Here is a 24,083-nt window from a genome sequence, read left to right as displayed (position 1 = left end):
AATGTCTTCAAATACGTAGTAAGGCACACTTTATAGATTTAATATCACCTTCGAGTAAAGTATAACATAGCAAAATAACATCAGTGCCTTGTAAAATTTAAAAATATTGTTTTTACAATTTCTCATTCATTTTAAACTCGTAAAAAGCAGAGCATAGCCAAATATTTAAAATGACAATAAGATATACATTTCCTAGCGTCTTCAGCAATCTAAAAAAATTTTGTACAAACTCATGAGCCATTATAAGTTCAAAATGTAAGTGTCCAAATTATCACATTTTTTTAAATTATGTATTTAGCTGCCTGTGTAAATTGAAATTACAATCTAATAATAAAACTTGAGACAGTTGAGGCAATCAAAACTATAAAATATAAATTTTATTCAAATATGTATTTGAAAGTTATGATTCATCGATAACTATCATGTTCGTTTCACAGAAACTAGGCAATAGCATAGCATATATCTACATCACATTTTAAAAACATAGCTGGTGAAAAAAGGTTTGTCTCTGGCGTGAACTTGTCTATGGATGGCTAAATGCGCCGATTTTTCTAAATTTGCCGCTTTTATAGTGATGGATGTGGCTTGACAGACTTTATTTGACTAAGACAAGGCAGATTCTTAAAACGAGAATAAGTAATATTGCTTATATTATTTTGAGCGCTGACTGGCACCATAGTTTCATATCACAAGACACATAAATAAAAAAAAAACGGTATATTACTGTCTCTGTTGAAAGCTAAAATAACTACCTACATACATAACTATTTTTATTACGTTCTTCATGAATGCCTGTGATAAATACACAAAATTTTAAGCTTTTTTATACATCTTTTAAAAATATTTCAATATTAGATTGGCATTGACAAACATTTATTATGTAAAATATAAAATCAAATTATTTATCTGTGAGCGAGCGTAGGGTCTATTGCTTATAAATTACATTTTTTTTGTAAAAAAATGTCCTAGACCCTATGATTGCTTTTAATAAATATACTATTGTAGGTATTTTTATAATATCGACCACTCAAAAGGCACCAGAAAGATTTTATTTTTAAATATTCTGGGATTATCATAAAAAAATATTTTTTATGAATTGTAACTAACAATATTCACACTAGACGGAGCGTCACTTATAGTCTAAACAATATATATGTATTTTATTAATTTACTTTCGAGCGATAACACCCACCCATCTCACATATATCTTCACATAATTCTATACATATTTGTATATAGAGCCTGGCTCCAGCTTTATGATATATATTTTTATATTTGCACATCCCGAAGATAAATAATAGTTATTTGTTATACAAGGGGGCAAAGTTGTATTTTAACGCCGAGTGTGGAATTAAAAAACGAGCAAGTGAAAGGAATCTACAGTTGAACCACGAGCGAAGCGAGTAGATCCACTAGTTTACGAGAATAGAATCTTGAACTTGCGAGTTTTTAATACACGAGAAGTAAAATACATTTGCACCTTAGTGTAACACAAAACTTTTCCCCACTCACTATAGCGAGGAAACTACAACGCAAAAAATGCGTTTATCACTGCTTCCAGTATTTCCACAGGTGGTAAATCATCTTTATTACTAGATTCACCTACTTTTATCAATTTTAAAGCAGTTAATTTGACTTTATTCAAGGTCAAATTACTTTACTCACTAGTGGATAAAATGCGTTTTTACCCGCTGGTATTAAAGGACAAAACACGTGTTTCCGAGCTAGTGAGGGGAAAAATACATTTATTTCTTCCTCAAGTACGGAAACAGTTATTTAAGTAAATTGATTTTCCATAAATTCTTGAATAGGTATATAATTCTTCGGTTTCAAACATTTTTACTAATTTGCTATATCATTTAGTTCAGTACGATTCAGTACCTGCATAATTTATGGAAATACATCAAATGACTGTTAGTACCTATAACCATTTATAATTGGTTTATATTTAGGTACCAGTCAAGCTATTATTGTATGATTTAAATCAATATGTTCTATATATTTTGTGCCAGTGACACATATGATGCTTCACTTGAAGAGTGGCACTAAATATTGCAATTTTCAGCTTAACATAGAAATCTTTGTTCGACAAACGTTGTTATAGTTATACTTACTGCAAGGTCTGAAACAGCAACAATTAACAATAAAATCATCACAAAATAAAACTTAATAAATAATATGTGATCTGCAAAACCAGTGTGTTTCCAACAACTAATAATTATTTACACGAAGTCAACACTTCATAAATACTACGTCAAGGCACCTTGTTTCATACACATTAAAGATGTTCAAATATTCTATGTACAAAAATATTTTTTTAATTATTTATTTATTAATTATCTAAAAATATAATGTATCACATTTTACTGTATAAAATATTGTGGTCCGTCATTTAGATAATATCCCAGTTTATTGATATAATTAGTTCGAAATACGATTTACATTCAAAAAGAGCACCGTATTAAGGCATAATTTATTTAAAAAATGTGCAGTACTTATTGTCAAAATTTCATAATACTTCGTCTAAATAGATACGCAATGTTTTTTAAACATCAAATATATGTATTAATAAAAAGCAAGCATTTTCTAATCTATTTAAGTAATTTAAAAAAATGAAAACTGTATCCAGCCAAACAAAATATTCTAAAAATATAGCTTTTAAAATATCAATTAAATGAGCTGGTAACTAATGTATCACGATCACTACAACGCTTAAATACCTAAGCTACTTAGGAAGGATTTTACTAATATAAAATAATTATTTTAGTGGAGTGACATTTTTTATAAAAAATGTTTTCATTTCTACCCAAATGTTAATGATCTCTTTGGTTTCTCTAAAATTAACTGGGACTCAAATCGTCTACAAAATTCAATGAAATTTAGCAAAATAAATGGCATACATTAAAAACAATCAAAAATAGTCTAATCTTACCAATCGTGCGTATAGTCAAATAATGAACACATTACAACTAGATTATTTAAGAACATTATTTGAACACTATTTAGCTGAAGTCAATTCGAAGGAAGTGACGCCATCTACATGGAAAAGTAAAATAATCTCCAAAAATACTGGTATGAAATTATAAACTACGAAGGGCGTCACGACGTTAAAACCAATCTACTAAAACTATAGTTCGATTCTCCTAATTATCATTATAAACCTGTAGTTTATTATTGTCAGAGTGCGAACTGACATAATCTCACTGAATCCTTGATAACCCAAAGTCATAGTCTCTCACTAACACATTCAGGAGTCTCATTGCCGTCAAAAGCTACACTTACAATCATGTGGTCCTTTGAGCCGGAAGATCTTTTGACCCAGATCAGTATACCTACGAACCAGCCGAGTGTACTTCAAGTCGGGTCTTCGGCTTTTTAGGAAGATCATTGCTGCTTCGAGCCTCAAAATCATATTTGGTGACAGAAATTATGTCCTGTCTTCCCTCACAGCGTAAAGACAAATCTTTGAAACCCATCGGTGATTAACACGAAGGTCCTTCAAGTCAGGACGTGGTAGTCTTTTTCATGGTCTTTCGAATCGTATTTGATGATGTTTTATTATTTGAGGACTATTTATTATATGGAAGCAGTGTTGTCGGGAATATGAGTGCGAGGAGCGGGGCTCGTAGTCGAGAGGACCACACGGCTGGCTTCGATAGTCTTTTGTTACGGTTCCTAGAGTAGTATTCGATGGTTCTCGCTGAACCGGCTGGGTCCCTGATCTACAGTGGTGGGCTAAGCGCCCAGGTCCATGTCGAAGCAGTGTTGCCGGGGGTGCGAGTGCGGGGAGTGGGGGGCGTGGTGGTGGGGGCCGCCCAGCAGCAGGGTGGGGAGGCAGGCGTCGCCCAGCCCGGGCAGGCCCGACAGGCTGATGGCGCCGTCGCCCATTAGACCTGATGTGCCTGAAAACAAGTTTAAATTCATTAAAAAATCTAATAACAATTGACACGACAAGTATAAGACATTCTAATGCGGACAGTAGTAACTTTGAGAGCGAACACAACCACTACGTACGGATGAGGATAGATCGCGTGCGGTCTACTCAACTTTGACATCCACCATCTTCAATTACCCATAGTAAGCCAATCAAGGAACTTGACATAAAACTTAAAGATAATCACGGTCTGAAACTATAGCAAATCATTCAAAACTCAAGGATCAGAAGGCTAGTGTTCGAGTAGAACGGGAAATAAAGTTGGAGTTCTATGCTCTATCAGCCATAAGACTATAGGAAGATATAAGGTTACCTGCACTGTGAGGGGAATATTGAGCGGCATCGTGCAGCATGTTGGCTATGCTGCGCTCCGTGGCGTCACCCACCACGTCGGCTAAGCTGCATAACTGTGAGGTCGGGGACGAGCATAGCATCGGGTCTCCTGGAATTAAATATTGCGTTATTAGCTTTTATACAGAAAACAAGTTTGACTGGAAAACCTGAAACACAAAAGACAACCATCACCGAGGCTGGTCTCACTAGAGATTCGACAAAGCTAGATGCTACCATAGACTAAATCTCTTTTCTCTGGATGCTACGTATCTCTTTTTTGTAACGGATCATGGAAAACCCAAATTCGGATTCGGATTCTCTATTGATAAAATATGATTTTTACACGTCATCTCATCGTCTTGAGATCCGCCTTGGCAACTGCTATCTCACTATCCCAACCAGAGGGTAAACTAATAGGCGTTTTTGGGAGTAAGGATTCAATAGGATTTAATTAACGGGTTCACACAGAGCGAACAGCATTTTGAGGCGATTTCCTCGCGAGTCAGAGCGCTCATCGGCCAAGTTACGAGTAAGGTACCTGTTCCATCGCTCTGTGTGACCCGCCTAATGAAGGAAGATTACCTGTGGTGACCGGGTTGCGTGAGTAATCCACGAAATCATGAATCATGAGATCCTCGTTCATGAACAGCCCGGGCGCTTTACACACCATCTGCAGCAGTTGTACGTTACCTGTGGTGACGGGGTTGCGAGTCGTCTACGATGTTACCTGTGGTGCCGGGGTTGTGTGAGTCATCTATGAGTTCCTACGATGTGTTACCTGTGGTGACGGGGTTGTGTGAGTCGTCGTCCATGAGGTCCTCGATCTGCGCGAGGTTGAGCACTGCGTCATCCCCGCTGCCGAGCAGCCCGGGCGAAGGGGACATTCTCATCTGAAACAAAATGATTATATCAGACCCATGAGTCATCAATAAATATATAGTCGAGTTCTTGAATCGAGGGTAATTGTACAAAAGATCCCCATGGGTCGAAGTGCATCCATAAGGGTCCCGCAGTTATAAGACTGCAGGGAATCAGATTCAGACAAGAGGTGTCGAATTGTAATAAAGGTAAAGAAAACGCAAAATATTTTCGCAGCTGTCCAAGTTTTCTAACAGAAGGGTCTATGTGTAATAAGGTCCTTCATTAATTATATCACATCACATCAAATTTCAAGTGTTTGGATACCAAGAATACTGTATTAAAGTAATTGCTATAAAAATCAAGAAGAATAAATAAATAAATAAATATTATAGGACATTCTTACACAGATTGACTGAGGCCCACGGTAAGCTCAAGAAGGCTTGTGTTGTGGGTACTCAGACAACGATATATATAATATATAAATACTTATATACATAGAAAACATCCATGACTCAGGAACAAATATCTGTGCTCATCACACAAATAAATGCCCTCACCGGGAAGAATTTTACAAATCTTTTCCCAAAATCCTCACCAAACCTACTTTTATGTGTTTGTGGTTGAGGAAGTGGTCCGTCTCCGATTCTAGACACAGGTCAGGTTCCAGGCAGCCTAGGGACAGGCCTTCCTCGCCTCTCAGCGGCGAACACGAACCCAGCTTTAGACCATCTGAAATGAACAAATTAAATATATAATTATTAGAGCACATTCTTGTATAAGCGTGTGAGGTTACCTTTTTCACGACGTAAAAGTCGACTCTGTAATGTAGGTCCAGTTGTGGGCGATGGACTAACAACCTGTCGCTGCAATTATCACGACTTCGTTTTCTTTCAACCGCTCAATTGCGAAGTACTGTATGCAACACCTTACCTTCACATGTGCATATTTTCATTATTCGCTCTAGTATATAAGCTGTCACCAGTTTCATTCAACGTCTCATAGTACGATGCACACATGGCGACCCTGCCAGGATCCGCACACATCTCACAGCGCACACGGAAACTTGAGCAGTTCCATGTGGTCTGCCTACCCCTTACCTAAAGCGTCGGGCACGGAGAGGCAGTCGCTGGGCATGTCGCGCAGCAGGTCGGGGGGCTGCGCCGCCTCCGCCTCCAGCTCCATCAGCGGCGCCGGCTCCGTCTTCGGAAGAACTACCTCCTGAAATACAAGAAGAGCTTTTTAGCATAAAAGAGTCAAACCGAGGATCTGACAGACCTTGCCGGCAATGGCGAGATAAATTGGACTGCTTTTTTTTTTTTTTTATACTACGTCGGTGGCAAACAAGCATACGGCCCGCCTGATGTAAAGCGGTCACCGTAACCTATGGACGCCTGCAACTCAAACAGTGTCACAAGCGCGTTGCCACCCTATTAGGAACTTTGCTTTTTGACAGATTGGCCAGTTGTAGCCCAAGATCGGGAAGAATGGAAGAAAGAGGGGCATCCCCCTTCGTTTTCCATCTTATTTTCTTGCCCAGTAGTGGAACAGAATAGGCTCATAATAATAATAGATAATGATAGAATAAAAGGCGCTGCGTTGCCACCGATCGTCATGCGTTACCTAACGGTTTATCTTGGGAGACTGAGGTGAACCTATGATCCGGGGTTGAAAAAGTTGATTCATGTTTGGTGGAGATTGGATACCTGAAGAATCGAAGAATGGTGAGCGTGTGTGACTAACATAAGAGCTCGCCACTTTATTCTGTCTTGAGCAGTACGTTCTAGCTTTCTCCGAAGCCGAATTCACGGAGCTTTGCCTCCTCTATCCATATCAACCCAACGATATTTCAGATCGGAAGAATTGGCAAGGATCTAATAGTTAAAAGGGCCTACTTGTTTACCAGTTTCCATCTTCTATTTCCTACAGTTATTTAGAATAGAGAGGAATGGGCCATCTTGATCTTACCGGCGCTGGAGGAGGGGGTGTTTCTTCGGCCGGGGAGGGGGAGGCGCCGCTCTCGGCTGCAGTCAGCGGCAGGCCGTGTAGTCGCGCTATACGCTCTAATTCCTGGAACATACAAAACGTAGTCTAAATAAGCTGTGAAGACTGGCATTAGAAAAAGGTCTAGCGGTTTCGAAAAGAGGTTATTGCTGAACCAAAACGATAAAAAATTAAAATTTTGAAAAAACTCCCGACCGCGACACAGTATACCGATTTTCATGAAATATGGCTAAGAAGACTCCCGAAAGACAGACAAACAGACAGACAGACACGTCAAGCTTATAACACCCCGTCGTTTTTGTGTCGGGGGTTAAAAATAAACTTCTTACGTAAATTATCGTGATAACCTTTTTCTTTGAAAAAATGTGACATACGTCCTAATACTCGAACACAACAACTTCCTTGTTGAAGCTTAAGCTTCTTTGAGGCAGTTTCTACTACTCCGTTACTTAATGGGATCAGTCTGCTTTCCCTCAATGACGAGGAGTTACTGTTACAGAAACTGTTGAAGTTATATAAACTTAGGGTCGAAACTACGCTCTAGAGCGAAAAGAAAACCTCCTCTTCATCACTGAGGGAAAGCAGACTGATGCCAGTAGTAATGGAATGGCAGAAACTGCCTCACAGAAGCTTAAAAAATGCAAAGGCGATTGTTATTTACCTGTATCCTAAGCGTAAGCTTCCTGTTGTGTAGTTCTATCTGCTTCCTCCGCTGTTCGCTCTGCTTGAGTCTATTAACTTCATCTCTCAGACACTTGATGTAGTCCACACTAGACTTGAGGATGGTGCCTTTGTTCGGGCGGACGTCGCGTATGACCTCGTAGAAGGGGTCGTTGGTCTTCGGCAGCAGCGTCCCGAGCTCCTTGATGCGGTCGTTGATGTTGAAACGGCGGCGGCGTTCGACTGGAATTGACATTATTAAGTTTAGTCCTTCATTTTGCATAATTTCTAACACGGCATTCCTTAAAGATTAACTTAGCTTTTGAGCTACTGAGTTTTTTAAATGGTGGTCAAAATTTATAGTCAGCCCTCGAGCCCCACATGAGAAAAGTTTACTACAGTCGAATTTGAACCTGGCATTAAAAACTCCAAGGCCAATCTTATACACAAAAGAAAAACATAAACTAACGTTAAGTATTTCATAAATATGTGCTGTAAGCTGTTATTACAATGAAATTATAGCCATGTGGTAACGCTGTTCTTATATTGTTCTATTTGCAACAGAACCATATATCGTTCGTAAATGGACACAAGGAATTTAACTGGTTAGAGCTATATATACATTTTCAGGATTAGCCTGATTGGTAGAAAGCAAGGTTTGTGTACAAAATATCTGGCAGCAATTATGAAAAATTCCAAAATTTAGTAATTTCGACAGAAAAAATCATCATAATATGAATTAGGAACACTCACTTATATTATGGTTGTCTTTCTTCTGTCGATCCTTGACTAAAGCGTGCATGTCAGCGTCTGACAGCAGCGCGCAGTCGCCAGCTATGGAGCTGGCGGTCGACGGAGTTCCTGATGATAGACCACCATTGGCTATAATTGTCTATCGATGCCATGCATCTGGTGTAACAGTTTACATCACCCTTAACCACTAGAAGCTTGGAGATGAGAGGAATATGAACAAAAGTTTGGAGTTGAGCAGATGAAAAAGATGGTGCTGTAGCAGTTACATAAGAAATAAAAACAAAAGATGATAAAAGGGGGATTTAAGCTTTCTTTGAACTTTTGTTAGCAACTTTGAGGGTACAGAAAATATAAGTACCTCTAGAATGTCTTTTTAAGAAAAAATACTGTCCAATTTGTGAGGCTTTTTTTAGGATTATCATCCTAAAAAAAGCTATCCTATCGGATGCTTTCAGGCGTGGGCAAGCGACAAATACTCATACATAAAACGAGACGATTTGTTTGAAATACTTACTCATGTTATGGTTGTCTTTCTTCTGGCGATCTTTGGCCAACGCGTGCATGTCTGCATCTGATAGTAGTGCACAGTCGCCAGCGATTGAGCTGGCAGCTGACGGCGGCCCTGATGAAGACAGGGGGCCTGCTCCGCTGTCTAGTGAGAGGATGTCTTCTAGGAACTCATCAGCCTGGAACGAAACAAATTGGGAATAAATATCTGGGTGGGTCATGCTTGTCGACGGTGGAAATTTCAAATGTCGTAAGGGGTTTGATTTGTTGTTCTTAATGCCATTTAAAATTTGACCCTATAGCTGTCGAGGGCGGAGACAGTGGTGCCTAGTTCTGGATCAACTGTGCCCTACTACTAGTACTAGACCTTACCTCCGAGCTGGTGGTCCAAAAGCCAGGAGAATAGGCCGGGACTGACTGGACGTGAAGGCATGCTCCGGTGAGAGTGGAGGCTTGGCGCCCAGTTACAGTACTCACTACTAGACCTACTTCTGAGTTGGTGGCCCCCACAGAACAAAGCCTAGGGCTGAGGAGACTGGACGTGGATTCATGGTCGGGTGAGGGTGGGGGTTTGGCGCTCAGTTTTATCAGCAACTGTATTCAACACTAATTTACCTCTGAGTTAGTGGTGCCTACGGAACACAGTCCAGGGCTGAGCAAACTGGATGTGGATCCATGGTCTGGCGAGGGAGGGGGCTTGGCGCCCAGTTCTGGCGCCGACTGCACCGGTGCTCCTCGTTGGGGCACCGACACCTGGAACACAAGCACTGGGAAGTTAGAAAGAGCAAAAAAGAATTACTGGGTTTGTTTGGAAGTCTGTCATTTAAATTATGTTGCCATTAAAGTTTCACAAGAGGAATGTCTTCAAAAGTGTTTTCAATGTGTTTATAAGATAAAAGCTCGTTTTCAAAATCTACGTATGATCGTTAATAGGACAAAAACTATTTTCAATAAGGTAGGTTAAGTCATACCAAGTTAAGTTTTCAGCGATTTTGACTGCCTCGCCGATGCAAATGTTATTTTAAACGTCAAATAATGACGTTCCCTTAACCCTTGGACAGTCGGGGCTAACATTAACAAAATTCTTAGTGTTAGATAATTGGTAGGATTACTAACCTGTGTGTTGGGCTGGAAGGATTCACTGAGATACTGTCGCACCTGGCTCTTCTGCTTCTGGATCACGTGATACCGGGTGGGGTTCTCCAGAACTGTCCGCACCTGGAACGTCATCAACAACTTGTTTAATAAAATAGTACTCAACATATTCCTTCTTCTTCTTTAATGAAGACAGTGAAGTCAGTGTGAAATATATGACAGGTGCGTAAGATCGAGAACTCTTGTGTCATGGGTGGAACTTGAACCCACGACTACAAACGTCAACTACATATATTCCCACCATACCTATTGGTCTATCTGCATTACCATGTAATATTATGGAGTTCAGTCAATGATACCCGATTGCCGCGACTGTCAATATGAAACCTTTACATAATAAGAAGCTCATAATCTCCGTTGGTTACTCCGCCTCCAAAGGACGGATGAGGATTAGATCCTCATAATTATGAAAAGAGCATCCCTGAGCTACCAAACTGGAAGACGTACTGTCAGATGCCCCAGGTATCGCGAGTGCGAACTAAATATGATATTGGCGAGAGGCACGAAAAGTGGCGCTGTTTTGTTTCAGAGGCAAAGACTCATTTTGGGGCGCTGGCCGCTGAGTCAACGAAGTAAAAGTTTAGTTCGTAACAAACATCAGGTTATAGCAGCCTCTGCTGAAGGATGTCTTTTACATTGAATGGAAGGGAATCTCTTTGGAATGGGGGTGGTCTCACCTGCAGAACCTGTGGCGGCAGCTCGACGTGAGGCACGACCCGCGGCACGTCCGCCGGTACTGACTTCTTCTTCTCCTCATTGTCCTTGGACTGGCCCGCCTGCTGCGCCTGCAATGTGCAAACATTTCTGTCAATACCATACTTTAACAAGGCTTTCATTGTACTTTTAACAAACATTACTACTCGTCTACAATTGTAACAACTCTAAATATGTTCCGGTTTTTGTTTTAGTCCAGTCCAGTTTCCATTATCAGATCAGTTTGATGCACTGTGTATTTTAACCCAACTTAGGCACGCGTGATTTAGGGATGTCTGTTCAAATTGTATGCCAAACGTGGGCTAAGAAAAGTACCGAATGGACACCAAACATAGTGCGGCGTGACGGCAGACCGCGAAGGAGATGGCGGCACGATCTTGACGTCTTTCGAAAAGATTGGCCAAACATTGCCTTAAACCGAGACGCGTGGAATAAAGAGAGGGAGGCCTTTGCGTAGCACTGGGACACAACAGGCAATAAATATATTAGGCACGATTTCACACATGGCAAGTGAAAATGTTGTAAAAATGCTTCAAGTGCTAATGCTACGTCGGCGTTAGCGCCTCAATGTTGGCGTTAGCGTGGTAAGAGTCGGCGTTAACAGTACCTACCTGTAAAGATTCCCTGCGACGCTGCTCTTGTGCATGCTCTCGCATCAACTGCTGCTTGAGGTGGGTGCGAGACGTCGGCGTTAGCGTCTTAAATGTCGGCGGGCTGGAACAATGGAAATTTATTATTAGATTTCATTGCACACTTGATGAATGTACCTGGTAATAATTTATTTATGCACATACAAAAACACAAAGTCACGTCTGTATTCTTAAATTTAATAAGGTAGAACAGCAGAGAGCACATGAAACTGATCAAGTTTTAGTGGCACTCGTAGCGATTAAGGGATTAAACAAAATGTAATGTAATGTATGTATGTGTTCTACCTATTATCGTAACTTTATACCTATTGTAACCTTTTCATCACAGAACTCTCGCGCACTCGCGTGTTGAAGCAATTGAATGATAATTTTATCATATTGGATTCGCTAGAGGGCGCAAAAACTTATAAAATGGTGTCAGAGTTAATATCAGACGGCTTTGAAAAACCATTTTTAAATCAAGATTTTATAATTTTAAACAACTAACACCTGGATAAACTAGGTAGCTTATTCTTTTTTTACACTATGAGTAAATAATCTTGGTTTTTATCAGTTTAATATACTTATCATAGGTACTTAACCTCGTCATGCACCCTTGTCTTTTTAGCAGTAGTGTGCAATATATAATTATGTAGAACAAACGAGTCAGACAGACTTCGTCTCCAACTTTCCACTATCAAAGTAAAGTTCCCACTAATAAAGCAAGTAGGTATTTATATTTACACGGCAGCGTCTTAGAGTATAAATAAAAATACACTATCTTATCACCCGATTACTCAACCAGAGCATAGACTAAACTAAATAAAGGAAGACGTGTAACTCAGTACATCGTTTTATATGTTTGACTCGTAAAACAATAGATGGCATTACTATACTCTCGCGACAAATGGTATTGTTCAATTCACGAAATAATTTCATTTAAATGACCTAAGTCGTATTATTTCAAAATTTGGAACATGATCGTACAACATTATCACTATATAACACCGAAATTAACAAAAACAATTAAGTCATTTTTTACCAATCGGGTACTTGAATCAGATTCAATTCATGGGAAGTGTTTTGTACGTTTGATGACTAATAGCAAACATTATAATCCGGTAGATGGCGCGTATGCAAGATGCACAACACTGCATGCTAAACAAAGTTGGCATATTGAAGATAAGTTTTAAATTCAATTTATTTATTGTTCGAATGTGAGTAGTTAAAATCGCTGTCAATAGAAATTGCCAACAATGTAAACAAACCATTATACAAAATATCAATATTTTAGCACAATTTTATTATTTCAAAGGTTGGATTTAGCCAGTATCTGATGAGTTAGAATGAAAATTAAAGACATTTTGACAACGTACAAGGTTTGTTTACATTGTTCACAAATTCTATTGACGGCGACTTTATAAATGATGAATTGATGATAGGGTTAGTATTTTGTAACATCACAATCTGCCAGAATTTGGCGTACAATACTCTTGACTCTCAATATGCACATTCATTATCATTAGTATTTGTTTTTTTTTGCACAAGTTTTAACGATTATTCTAAATTATCTTGGACGTACATCCCAGAATAGGCAAAATATGCTACGTAAAATATTACAACCCTAAGTGCGGATGTCAGGAAGGATTTCAAAGGCGAAAATCAAAAATGGCGGCTTAAATATATGGGATATCGGTCCTGCATCCGATATCGGATCGTATAATGTGAAAACGCACTAAGACGGAAGTATTACTTTCAGATTATTTTATTTTTATTACTATAAAAATGTTTTACCACAAACAGCTACATATATCAGCACGACAGATTTTTTTAAATATATGAATGTGGAATAAAACAATATATTATAAGTCAATTTTATTAATTAAATTCTTTGAAAAGTTTCTTAATTATCATGCTAAGTGTTGAAATGCATTGAAATATTTATTTTCAGTACAGATGGTGTTTTTTTTTACGCACTAGTGCGAGAAGTGGTTCATTACGAGTATATGTCAGGTCTAAACTTCGGAGGGCCATCTGTACTGAAAAACGTCGTACGATACACGTGCGAAAAGGAAATTCGTAACTCGTGTCGATTTTTACGCACTTGTATCGTAATGCACTATTTCCAAGTAGGCATATTACAATGATATGAACGTCAAATAAAGCTACGCCGGCTTTAACCCTACGCCTCAGCCACATTTCGAGTTGGTTTAACAAAGAAAATGTAAATATGGAAGTTAAAATACTATTATGTACTTCAAATGTTTACAAACAGAAAACACAAAAATAACCTATGACAGTTACTAGTTCTAGACAAATAATCTGAAAAACTACACTTAAATATTAAGTAAGCTATACTCATCTGTAAAAAACGCTAATTAATTATAATTGTAAATCTTGAACGCTACTCCGTTGACGGTTGGCGTAGTTTTTTCGTCAATATTTGGCTTCTTAGGCTGCATGAAAACTTATGATAACACTTTCTCATTTTAATTAAAATACGATACATCACTGTAATTCCTTATATTTTACATTTTTAATATTTATAACACATTATTGAAATGATATACGCACGAAGCTTGAATTTGACATTTTTTTTTTTTAATTTTATGGCCTGGTTACGAGACCTTTAAGCCAAGTCTTTAATTTTATATAATAAGTCACTGGTTGACACTTCACTATTGTTATGATTAAGTTATTAAAGATTTATCACTGTATTTTTAATGAACTTATAAATTGGCTTATATGTTTGAACGTCTTTTAGTATTGAATTTGACGTTTAACCCGGTCGGTGTTGCCTGTCCAGGCGTTGGTATCTCCTGCGAATTGCAAAGTATGCGTTAGGGCCCGCACAGACGGGCGACTCAACTTTTTTGTCTGCGGAGATCGGTCTATGGGCTAGTATGAAAGTGCGCACACGTTGCAACGCAACCTTTTTGTCTGCGGGTTCGACGAGTGACGACAAGCCTGCGACGTAACTGTCTCATTCTCTATATGTTTCAATGCAAGTGCGCACACGGTGACAAAATAGTCGCCGGTCGGTTGTCATTTTGACAGTTATCACTCAACCGCCTGGGCAAACGTATGTTATTATTCGAAAAAAAATATAATTTTAAATGCCGATTGTTGAAGTCGACATTGATACCTGTCGTTTAATTTCAATTCTTCAGAAGTAGAGGTAAGACCGACTTTATATGACAAAAATTTAAAAGAATAGTCCTACAATATTGAGGAAAACGATGCCGGGTTGTAAAATTCTAACGAGTTCATCAAAACTTTTAAACACTTATTCTGAAGTACCAAAAATGTTTTTTGGATAGGCTCTTAATTTCATGAAAAAAGAAAAAGTTGCGTCCGTAGTATCTTCATAGTAGTCTGTGGTTGCATCGCTGTCGTTCCCGTGTGCGCACCTTTGAAATTGTCGCAAGGAGTTACGACAGAGACAAAAAAGTCGTCGAGTGACTTTGTCGCCCGTCTGCGCGGGCCCTTATAACAAATAGTTTAATGTTTTGTGAAGATTAAAGAAATATTGTTTGTTGATAACTATGACGGGAACTATTCCTCTCACTTCTTGTCACAGACAAAATTATCACTGGATTTAGTTTTACGCGCCTTGGCTAGCTATCAATAGTGAAACAAAAACGAAAAGAGATATAAGGCTTACGGCGAAATTGTGGTCAAAAAAGCTGCACTTTATGCAAAAAGCAAGCCACTTTGTACAGTGATACTAGGGACCAATATAAATGATTTCTTCCGAGGAAACACAAAAAACCATAAGATCTAGCTAGATGAAGACGTTGCTTTGATGATGCATAAAACATGAGCAACGCTACTAAATTAGAAACACGTGTTAAGTTTAGTTTCGGACGATACGCCTATAAGCAACCTACATAATTTGGTCGAGTTAATTTGAAATGTCAAAAACAGTGCTAAGTAATTTGACATTTCAATACTAGGTAAGTATAACCAAAGATATATGGAATAAAATAAAATACTTACTATATACGTATTTCTAACAACGATTCTATTAAATGGGCAGGGAATCAAATTCCTTGACTGTATAGCTGTAGGTGCCTAAATAAAGATTTTTAATACTTATGGGTACCGATAAATTTATATAAATACAGTAAAGGGCGATAAAACTTGCACATCGGTCTTTGGAAAGAGACAACGTCACATAAGTGTTTGGAGAGTAGAGTAGGTAGATAAGTACCTCCCTATGGGCCTATGGGTTTTATAAACACACAACAAGTAGGCGCGAACAATTCATACTTACTTTTCTATGATTCAAACACACAACAAGTAGGCGCGAACAATTCATACTTACTTTTGTATGATTCAACTTCACATCATACTTATTTTTCTAATATTCAACTAGAAAAATAAAAAAAGCGAAAAACAACAACATAATTCTTTTTAAACACATTAAAAAAAAAACCGGAGCTGGGTCTCGAACCTGAGATCTCAAAAATGCAAGTCAGATACTCTAACCCCTAAGCCAAAAAACGAGGTGCCGCCGGCTCAAAATATTGAATCATATTCAGATGTGGTTACTCGGCAATGTAATTAATTATTATCTCACTAGGTGGCACTTTTCAACATTGAAAACAGCGCCATCTGTAAATAACTCGAAAACTAAGAGGTACCAGCGACGATAACTCGCGTTAAGTAGGTCGCTACACGATGTACTGAGTTACCAATCTTTGTTTATTTAATTAATCTATGACCAGAGTTACAAGGAAAAATATTACATTACTGCGCACTAGGTGGAAAAGGTCGTATTTACGCGAATGACATTGTGCATTATGTTCTTTTGACATGGGATGTCCTTTCGAATTGTAAGTGGCGGTGGAGGCGAGATATGAGGTGGACTAGTATAAATATTATGGAGGAGGAGGCCTAGAACTGCATGAGTAGAACAAGTTTTTGTACAAGAAAAAATCTAAAACTATACTTTAGATTTTTTCTCCCTTTATTGAAATAAGAAGCTTATAAAGATAACATATATTCTGTGACGTAGCTGTCCGAGTGACGTTATTCTAAAACATCAATATAATAGCAAAACTTTGTTCTGTCTGTGTCCTTAGAGTAATTGACGTTTGTTTCGATCTAGTCATTTAATTTTGAATTTATTGCAGAGTTGCGTATTTGTTTTAAGTATGACGGCAAGTACTTGCCGCTAGCGATTAAAGGGTTAACGTTAACGCAATATCCTTATGTTTCACCTGTCGTATGCGCCTGTCAAAAACTTGACATTTTTATATCAACAATCCATACCATAATATTATAAATGGGAAAGTGTTTGTGTTTGTCCGTCTTTCACGGCAAAACGGAGCGACGAATTGACGTGATTTTTTGGAAATAGTTGAAGTGATGGAGAGTGACATAGGCTACTTCTTGTCTCTTTCTAACGCGAGCAAAGCCAAGCAAAGTAATAAATAGATGTTAAAATTGGAAATATATGGAGAAGATTTGCTCCCAAGCACACCAGAGGTTAAGATCTCGATATTGTTTTATTTATGACTCGGTTTTACCACGAATGAACACACTTCATTTATGAGATTAGTTCTGCGTGGTTGAGAAATATATACAGGTGTGTGTACAGTCAGCAACAATAGAAGAACGAACCAACCTTCCTTCCTTGCCGGCGGCTCTATATAACCCGGCAACCTTCAAGTTAAGAGTGAACTGGCATCTTCTGGGCGAGCTCACTCCATCTTAGCCTAAGATTCTTAGGCCACGTCTTTGCCTTTGGCTAGTCTGTGGCCAAGAGTAAGCCCATTTATAATTTAAAAAAAAAAAAGTATCTGACATCTTGAATAACTTTTCTTAATTTAGTAAAATCTGCACAGTTATGTTTTGTGTGTACGTAGCTACGTATGCCTCTTTTTTTACTTAGCGGTTACAGAATGGTAGTTTTAGACGGTCAAGCAAATCTTGAAACTTAAAAAACCATTTGCAATATCTTTTTTAAGTGTTTCGGCTCGTCGATGATTCCGCTTTCTGCTTTCCTTAGGCAGTAAATTTGTTTGTTTTGTCACTGCATGTATGCCCTTCGGTTTTCAAGTGCTTTGAAGTTCTCTCATCGTCACGCTTACGCTCCTTTGACATACAAAATTGCGCCTCTCTTTACGATTTTGGCGCCCCTTTACCATTTGGCGCCCAGAGCGGCCGCTCCACTCGCTGAACTCGCTCTACCCTTAATCCGGCCCTGGTCTTTGCTTCTAAAACGTTGTTTTAACCGCATTTTTGGTGCAGAGTGTACTGTACGACTACGTAGTGTTCGGTCATGGATGTAAGCGATCGTAAATGAGCCGACCTTGGAACTTGTGATTGTTTATTTGCAAGTGTGACAGCCCATCAATGGGTACCGACCGGGTATGTATGACTTGTGTGTACAGCTGTGGCCTTTGGCGCGATTTTTGGTTGACTGGGGAAATACTACTTTTTGCGACGTAGTGGCAAACTACTATGCATTTCTGGACGACCGCGAACTCTAGTGCGTTATAATACCGTTAATAGTTATTTTAAATATCAAACTTCCTTAAAATGATGAGTGTTTTATGACGTTTACTTTACGCTTGCGCTTTGGGGTGGCAACCAAAATCGTAATTGATAAAATAGAAGAATATCGATGTTTTACATTGGGTCTAAGATTTAGTTTCCCCGATTTATTTGCTTATTTAAATGCGCTACCTAGATAAATTATATAATGGAATTTAAGCATACGCTTTCCTGTGTCTCTTTAGAAAGCGTCCCCCAAATCTGCACAATGGCGAACTGCATGTGGCATTTCGCAATTCGCACGTCCTTGCCGTATTCCTGGTAGCTTACCGAGCTCGAGTCCAAGTCACAACCAGCTTAGACACAGAGACAGTGGACTAAGCTCTAATTAGATTCCTCATCCTTGCTTCGCTCTACTCAGATACTAATATTATAAATGGGAAAGTGTCTCTGTATCTGTTTGTTTGTCCGTCTTTTACGGAAAAACAGAGCGACGAATTGACGTGATTTTTTCCGAAGACGCTTTGAAGGCTGCTTATAGATACATAGATAGATAGATACCTTCTATTAAATAAAAGATTCCAACTTGGTTTTAGTATATAAGGTCCTAATTTATTAGATGCAGATATTTTTACAGCTGATAGTACTCGGTCTCTGGAGTATATTAAACCGTGAAACATTATAGCTTTTACGATGTTTTTTTGGAGAAAACGGAAAAACAAATTTGCTACGTAAAAACACCCTGTTTATGTGATTATTAAATGAAAACTCATTGAACAGATTCTAGTACCTCTTTTACGTACCACTTAACTGTAACTGGCCACTTCAATGACATGTGCAGTTTTCCCGCCGAACCTTTACGACATTTACAACAAACAATTGTTGACATGACAGACAGTGTTATTGTGACATGTGATAATGCACATGATGATTTTTTTTAGACGAAATTATAATTAATTTTTTTGTTAGGAAAATGAAATCAAAAAAGTTACATGAAAAGATTTCTTAATTTATATTTAAAGTTAATTATTTTAATGTAAAGTATCATGTGTTAAAATATCTGCAACTAATAAATTAGGACCTTATATTGTATATCGACTGTTAACAATAACTACTTTGTAGTATACTAAGTACGTAAGTACCTACCTATAAACTGGTTTGTTAGATATTTCTGTTCGGCAAGCATTCGCAACACTCTTGATTGTAATTCCGCGCGCTTGCGCCTGCGCGCCCGAAATGATAACGATGTGACGACACAGGGCTCCGACGATTCGCGAATTTACCACCAAAGGGGTCACTGTTTTCAATAACAATCACATCATAAGAGTAATTTCTTACAACTAAGCACATCATCATTGGCCACGTCATCTATTGCAGATGATTGTTGCATCGTCTAAGTCATGTGCTGTGTGGAGGTTGATTGCAACGTCTCCGGTGGCTAAAGAGACCTATACTAGAGCGGCATCTTCTACCACAGCGATCGCAGACATGATCAGAGTTCAGGGGAGGGGACATAAGCCTAGCACATAAGCCCCCCATTATACTACACCGGGTTCAAAATTTTACCACCCCGTTCTCCCGTGGTTGTTGTTGTGGCACTGACTGTTGAGCAGTTTCATGAGCTCTTTCAACCCCTTTTAGGAATACAAGCGTGAATTTATGTAAGAAAATGTTTTTCGTAGATGAATGAGAATTATGTGATGATAGTTTGACCAAAATAATTGAATTGATTGATTATTACTTATTAGTCTGTGAAAAAATTAAATGCCAAGGTTTTGCTGCAAAATGTATAATTTAATTCTATAGGTACATACAAGTACTAAACAAAAAACAACAATAATATTATACATTCATTCTATTCGTAGACCATTCTCTGTTAAACATCTATTTTTACAAGCATGTAACGCTTTAAGTATGTAACGAATCTATAATTATGATTTATGACTCCGTATTCATTACGTTCCAATTATCATTTGTATTTTTTCTGATTAAATTATAAAGTGAATTTATATGTATACATTCATGTCAGTATATATATTTCCTATTATATCGCGTAGGTCAAAAATTATGTATGTAAAGGTACAGCGGGGTAAATCTCGACTGGGGGACAAATGTAACTGGTCCATTTTGTATCGACCTACTGATAAACTAGCTCGTAAGTGCGTTTTTACATTATACGATCCGATATCGGATGTAGGAAGGACTTCAAAGGCAAAAATCAAAGATGGCGGCTTAAATGTATCCTGGGATATCGGTCCTAATTAAATATCAGTTAAGAGCAAGGAATTTAGACCAAACACTACTTTTGGGAATTCAAGTTTGTATAATATACGGGTGGAATAAAGATAATATTGCAAAAATCTCGACCTTAAACTGTAGTTGGCAATTTGTACTGTTATAACGTTTAGTGATAGCGTTTTCGGCATGCAAATCGAGTTTAAGCGGGGCAAGGAGAGTGTGTTTATTTATGTATACATGTACCTCTATGTATGTTTTGTTACGACTCGACTTGTATGTATGTAATAATCTTGTTTTGTTTTATGGTAGTGGAGTTTAACCGGTACATTTTTAGAATCTTCCTCATCAAATTGTTTGAGGGTTTTTAACCTAAGAAAATAAATGAAAAGATTTACTCGTAGCACAACCAAGAACGATTTAATACTGTAGTGACAAAGCCCATACTAAAGCGTACCCCTGAAATGTATGGGCCTTTTAGGCATAAAACTAGATGGCGCTGTTTCGCAGTCTGAAAGTAGCCAAAATCATATTTTCCCCAAATATTTTTATGTTTTTATTTTTTATAAGAACAAATGACATATTTCTTTGTTTTAAAATCATGATATCACGTCAATACACAGTTTTAAAAAATAAATTTGTAGGCATCATCAGTGTAATAACTACAAATATATACACCGTGTTTTTTTTGTTTTCCGTTAAATTCGACACTCAATTAGGTTCATCATCAGGAACCACCCTGTATATCGCTTTTTGTTAAATTCGAAAAAATTTTTTTTACGTTTCCATACCTACATAATAAATGGATTAATTAGTGTGAGAGGACCTTAATAATAACATTAAAGTAATTGTCAAGTGTTTTACGGCACATGTCAAATAACATTAGAAAGTGATAATAAGGGATGCCACACACGTGTCCAGTAATTAAATTATTTGTTTTAATAATTCGATAACCGTAAGACCGTAATTCGGTAAGAGGGCGCTACGAGTCCTTGTATAGATTACTCATATGAGAGATAATTTCGACCTCGACAGCTGTGACCTGGGTGGCCGAGCGGATAAAGAGGCATCTCCCGCGATTGGAGGGTACGCTGGTTCGATTCCAGCCTCAGGCACCAGAGGACTTGGTCACTTTTTCTTTCATATGTGTAATTTATTTTGGCTTTAATTTATATACATAGTAGTGTGACTACTTTAAGACAGCACAAGTTGAAATATTTTCAATAGATTATAATTTAACTTGTGTTCATTAGAATTCGATAACCGTACAAGAGTTAAGAGGCTAGTTTCTTAGAGCAATTGATTGTATTTGAACTAAAGAATCTTCCTTTAAAGTTAACGGAATTCAATAAAAACAGGCTGTATAACAATGATACGCACAAGTTCATAGAAAAATGATCAAACAATCCGAAAGCCACAATCTATTATCATTTATCAATCACTATAGATATAGTCACAAATGTAGAAGTCCAATGTCAGCCGCCTGTCGGCTAGATCCGATATGATAACGCTGATCTACTGCTATCAGTACCATTGATTATATTTACACGAGTCTAGTAGGCCAAGTCAAACGTTTGAAGACAAGGGTACCATGGGTTCGGAATAAGGGCCCATTTAGACGGTACGAGAACTCGCATACGAGTTTTATTGCATTGCGGTATTTGACGGCTGTGCAAAATTGTATGTAACCTCAACAGCCCGCAATGTAACTAAAATCGCAAGCGAATTTTCACGCCATCTAAATGGTAGATATCTATCTCTAGTAGATATCTATCGGCTAGTAGATATCTATCTCTATCGCGCTTGCGTATTGGCGCGACAGAGCCAGCGGCGTATCGCTTTCGTTTGGCGTCGGAGAAATGCCATTCGGCTACGGGGCCTGGCCTTAGTTACTCGTAACGTCACAGAGAATGTGACCTCTTGACAAAAAGTGCGTTTTCACACTGTCCAATCCGATATTGGATCTACTTGGGACCGATATCCTACTTGTATGTAGGTATTAAAGGTGCCATCTTTGATTTTTACCTTCGACATCTTTCCTACCTCCGATATCGGATTAGATGATTTAAAAACGCTTAAGAGTAAGTTAAACCGACAAATATTATAAACTAGCGACCCGCCCCGGCTTCGCACGGGTACTATACCTACATGTAAACCTTCCTCTAGAATCACTCTATCTATTAAAAAAACCGCATCGAAATCCGTTGCGTAGTTTTAAAGATTTAAGCATACAGGGAAATAGGGACAGAGAAAGCGACTTTTTTTTATACTATGTAGTGATATGTCCCAATGTTTGACTTTTAAAGCAGTACTTTTTAGCAGTAAGTCCCTTATTTGTACATTTTACGGTTGAATAAGGAATTATTGTCAGTCAGCCATGTAATTTAGTTATAAAACGCAAAAATGGAATAAACGATAATTAAATTATGTAAAATATTATCAGCGACATAAAATCACTAGGAAATAACTGAAATTTTACCTCTATAAAAGTTTCACGTTAAAATAAAAGATAATGTTAAAATATTGTAGGTAGTATAAAAATTTGGGGAAATCTCAAATGTAATCTAAATACCTACGTGAATAACCACAATCATATATTTAATAAGTAATAAAACGAAGCAAAGCCTCAAACATATTAATACTAGCTTTTGCCGGACAAACAGTCACACATGTAAAGTTATATGTAAAGTATCGCAGGCTATATTATATAAAAGTGTATAATTATCGAACAAATGTATATGTGTATAAATATGTGTAATTACTTATATACAATAATCTAATATGGTATAAGTTGTGACCTGCAATTTTCATTACCAATAAAGAATTATGTCTATGTCTATGTCACACACTTTCCATTCATATTAAGTATGGATTTTAGAAGTTAGATGTCATTTCACGTAACCTTCCTTCATACGTGGTACCAGCAACAGCCATACAACTCATACAAGTCATACAAGTGCAAGGTGCGCACGCGTCGGCCTTGACCGCTGCTTCAGAGCGATACATGCTATGAGGTGTGCAGTAACTCGATGTGTGGTGAAAGTTGCCATTTACAATTTATCTATTGTAAAATACATAACACGCCCGTAATTCTAAAAAAGGGGAGGCTTACCACATGAAACTGCTCGAATTTCAGTGCCACTCTATAAGTACCTAAAGGGTTGAATGAAAATCTAAATGTGGTATTGCAGTAACAGGTTGCTAGATCAACATCCACAACAAAATTGAACCCATATCCCACAGTCGACTTCTACGACACCAAATAAAGGAAAGTGGTGATGAATTCTATGATGGGCCACCACACAGGTTAAACATAATTTCGTTTTCTTTGCGAGCAGTTAAATCTGCTCTGCCTCCCCTTTTGGAAATACATATAGTGAAACTTCTATACTATAACAAAACGTTTTTAAGACGACTGTTATTATCTAAATATATAAAAGAAGAAGCTGACTGACTGACTGACTGACTGACTGACTGACATATCAACGCACAGCCGAAACCGCTGGTCCTAGAGATTTCAAATTTGGCACGTAGGTTCCTTATATGGTGTAGAGGAGCACTAAGAAAGGATTTTCCAAAATTCACCTCCTAAGGGGGTCAAATGGGGGTTCAAAGTTTGTATGGGGAAACAAGATTAGTTTGACTATTTTATTCGAAACTTCACAGGAAGATTCCTTAAGACATATGACTGAATACGTGTTTCAGGTTTTTTGAAAATTTTACCCCTAAAAGGGTGAAAAGGGGGTGATAAAGTAAAAAAATCAATATGGGTATCGTTTTTATGGTTTATCGGGTCG

At 37.9% G+C, this 24,083-nt stretch overlaps 1 protein-coding gene across 3 annotated transcripts in view; it reads right to left on the bottom strand.

The window, feature by feature from the left end:
• Positions 1-2,450: 2,450 nt before the first annotated feature.
• Positions 2,451-24,083, bottom strand: part of LOC125237431 (transcription factor EB) — a 76,835-nt gene continuing 55,202 nt past the window's right edge. For 2 of the 3 annotated variants that reach the window (XM_048144498.1, XM_048144500.1), the window contains 13 exons: positions 11,530-11,632; positions 10,882-10,989; positions 10,166-10,267; positions 9,665-9,802; positions 9,057-9,228; positions 8,543-8,650; positions 7,791-8,032; positions 7,094-7,195; positions 6,226-6,346; positions 5,733-5,857; positions 5,046-5,157; positions 4,248-4,376; positions 2,451-3,902 (listed from right to left, as the gene is read on the bottom strand). In XM_048144498.1, coding sequence (XP_048000455.1) covers positions 3,736-3,902; positions 4,248-4,376; positions 5,046-5,157; positions 5,733-5,857; positions 6,226-6,346; positions 7,094-7,195; positions 7,791-8,032; positions 8,543-8,650; positions 9,057-9,228; positions 9,665-9,802; positions 10,166-10,267; positions 10,882-10,989; positions 11,530-11,632 — 1,729 coding nt within the window. In that variant the 3' untranslated portion in view covers positions 2,451-3,735. The remainder of the gene's footprint in view (positions 3,903-4,247; positions 4,377-5,045; positions 5,158-5,732; positions 5,858-6,225; positions 6,347-7,093; positions 7,196-7,790; positions 8,033-8,542; positions 8,651-9,056; positions 9,229-9,664; positions 9,803-10,165; positions 10,268-10,881; positions 10,990-11,529; positions 11,633-24,083) is intronic. The other variant, XM_048144499.1, reaches the window with a different exon arrangement.

The sequence above is a fragment of the Leguminivora glycinivorella genome, chromosome 21, assembly GCF_023078275.1.
Source record: "Leguminivora glycinivorella isolate SPB_JAAS2020 chromosome 21, LegGlyc_1.1, whole genome shotgun sequence".
NCBI lineage: Eukaryota > Metazoa > Arthropoda > Insecta > Lepidoptera > Tortricidae > Leguminivora > Leguminivora glycinivorella.
The sequence above is the reverse complement of the archived record's forward strand: the minus strand, read 5'-3'. Positions and strand labels throughout refer to the sequence as shown.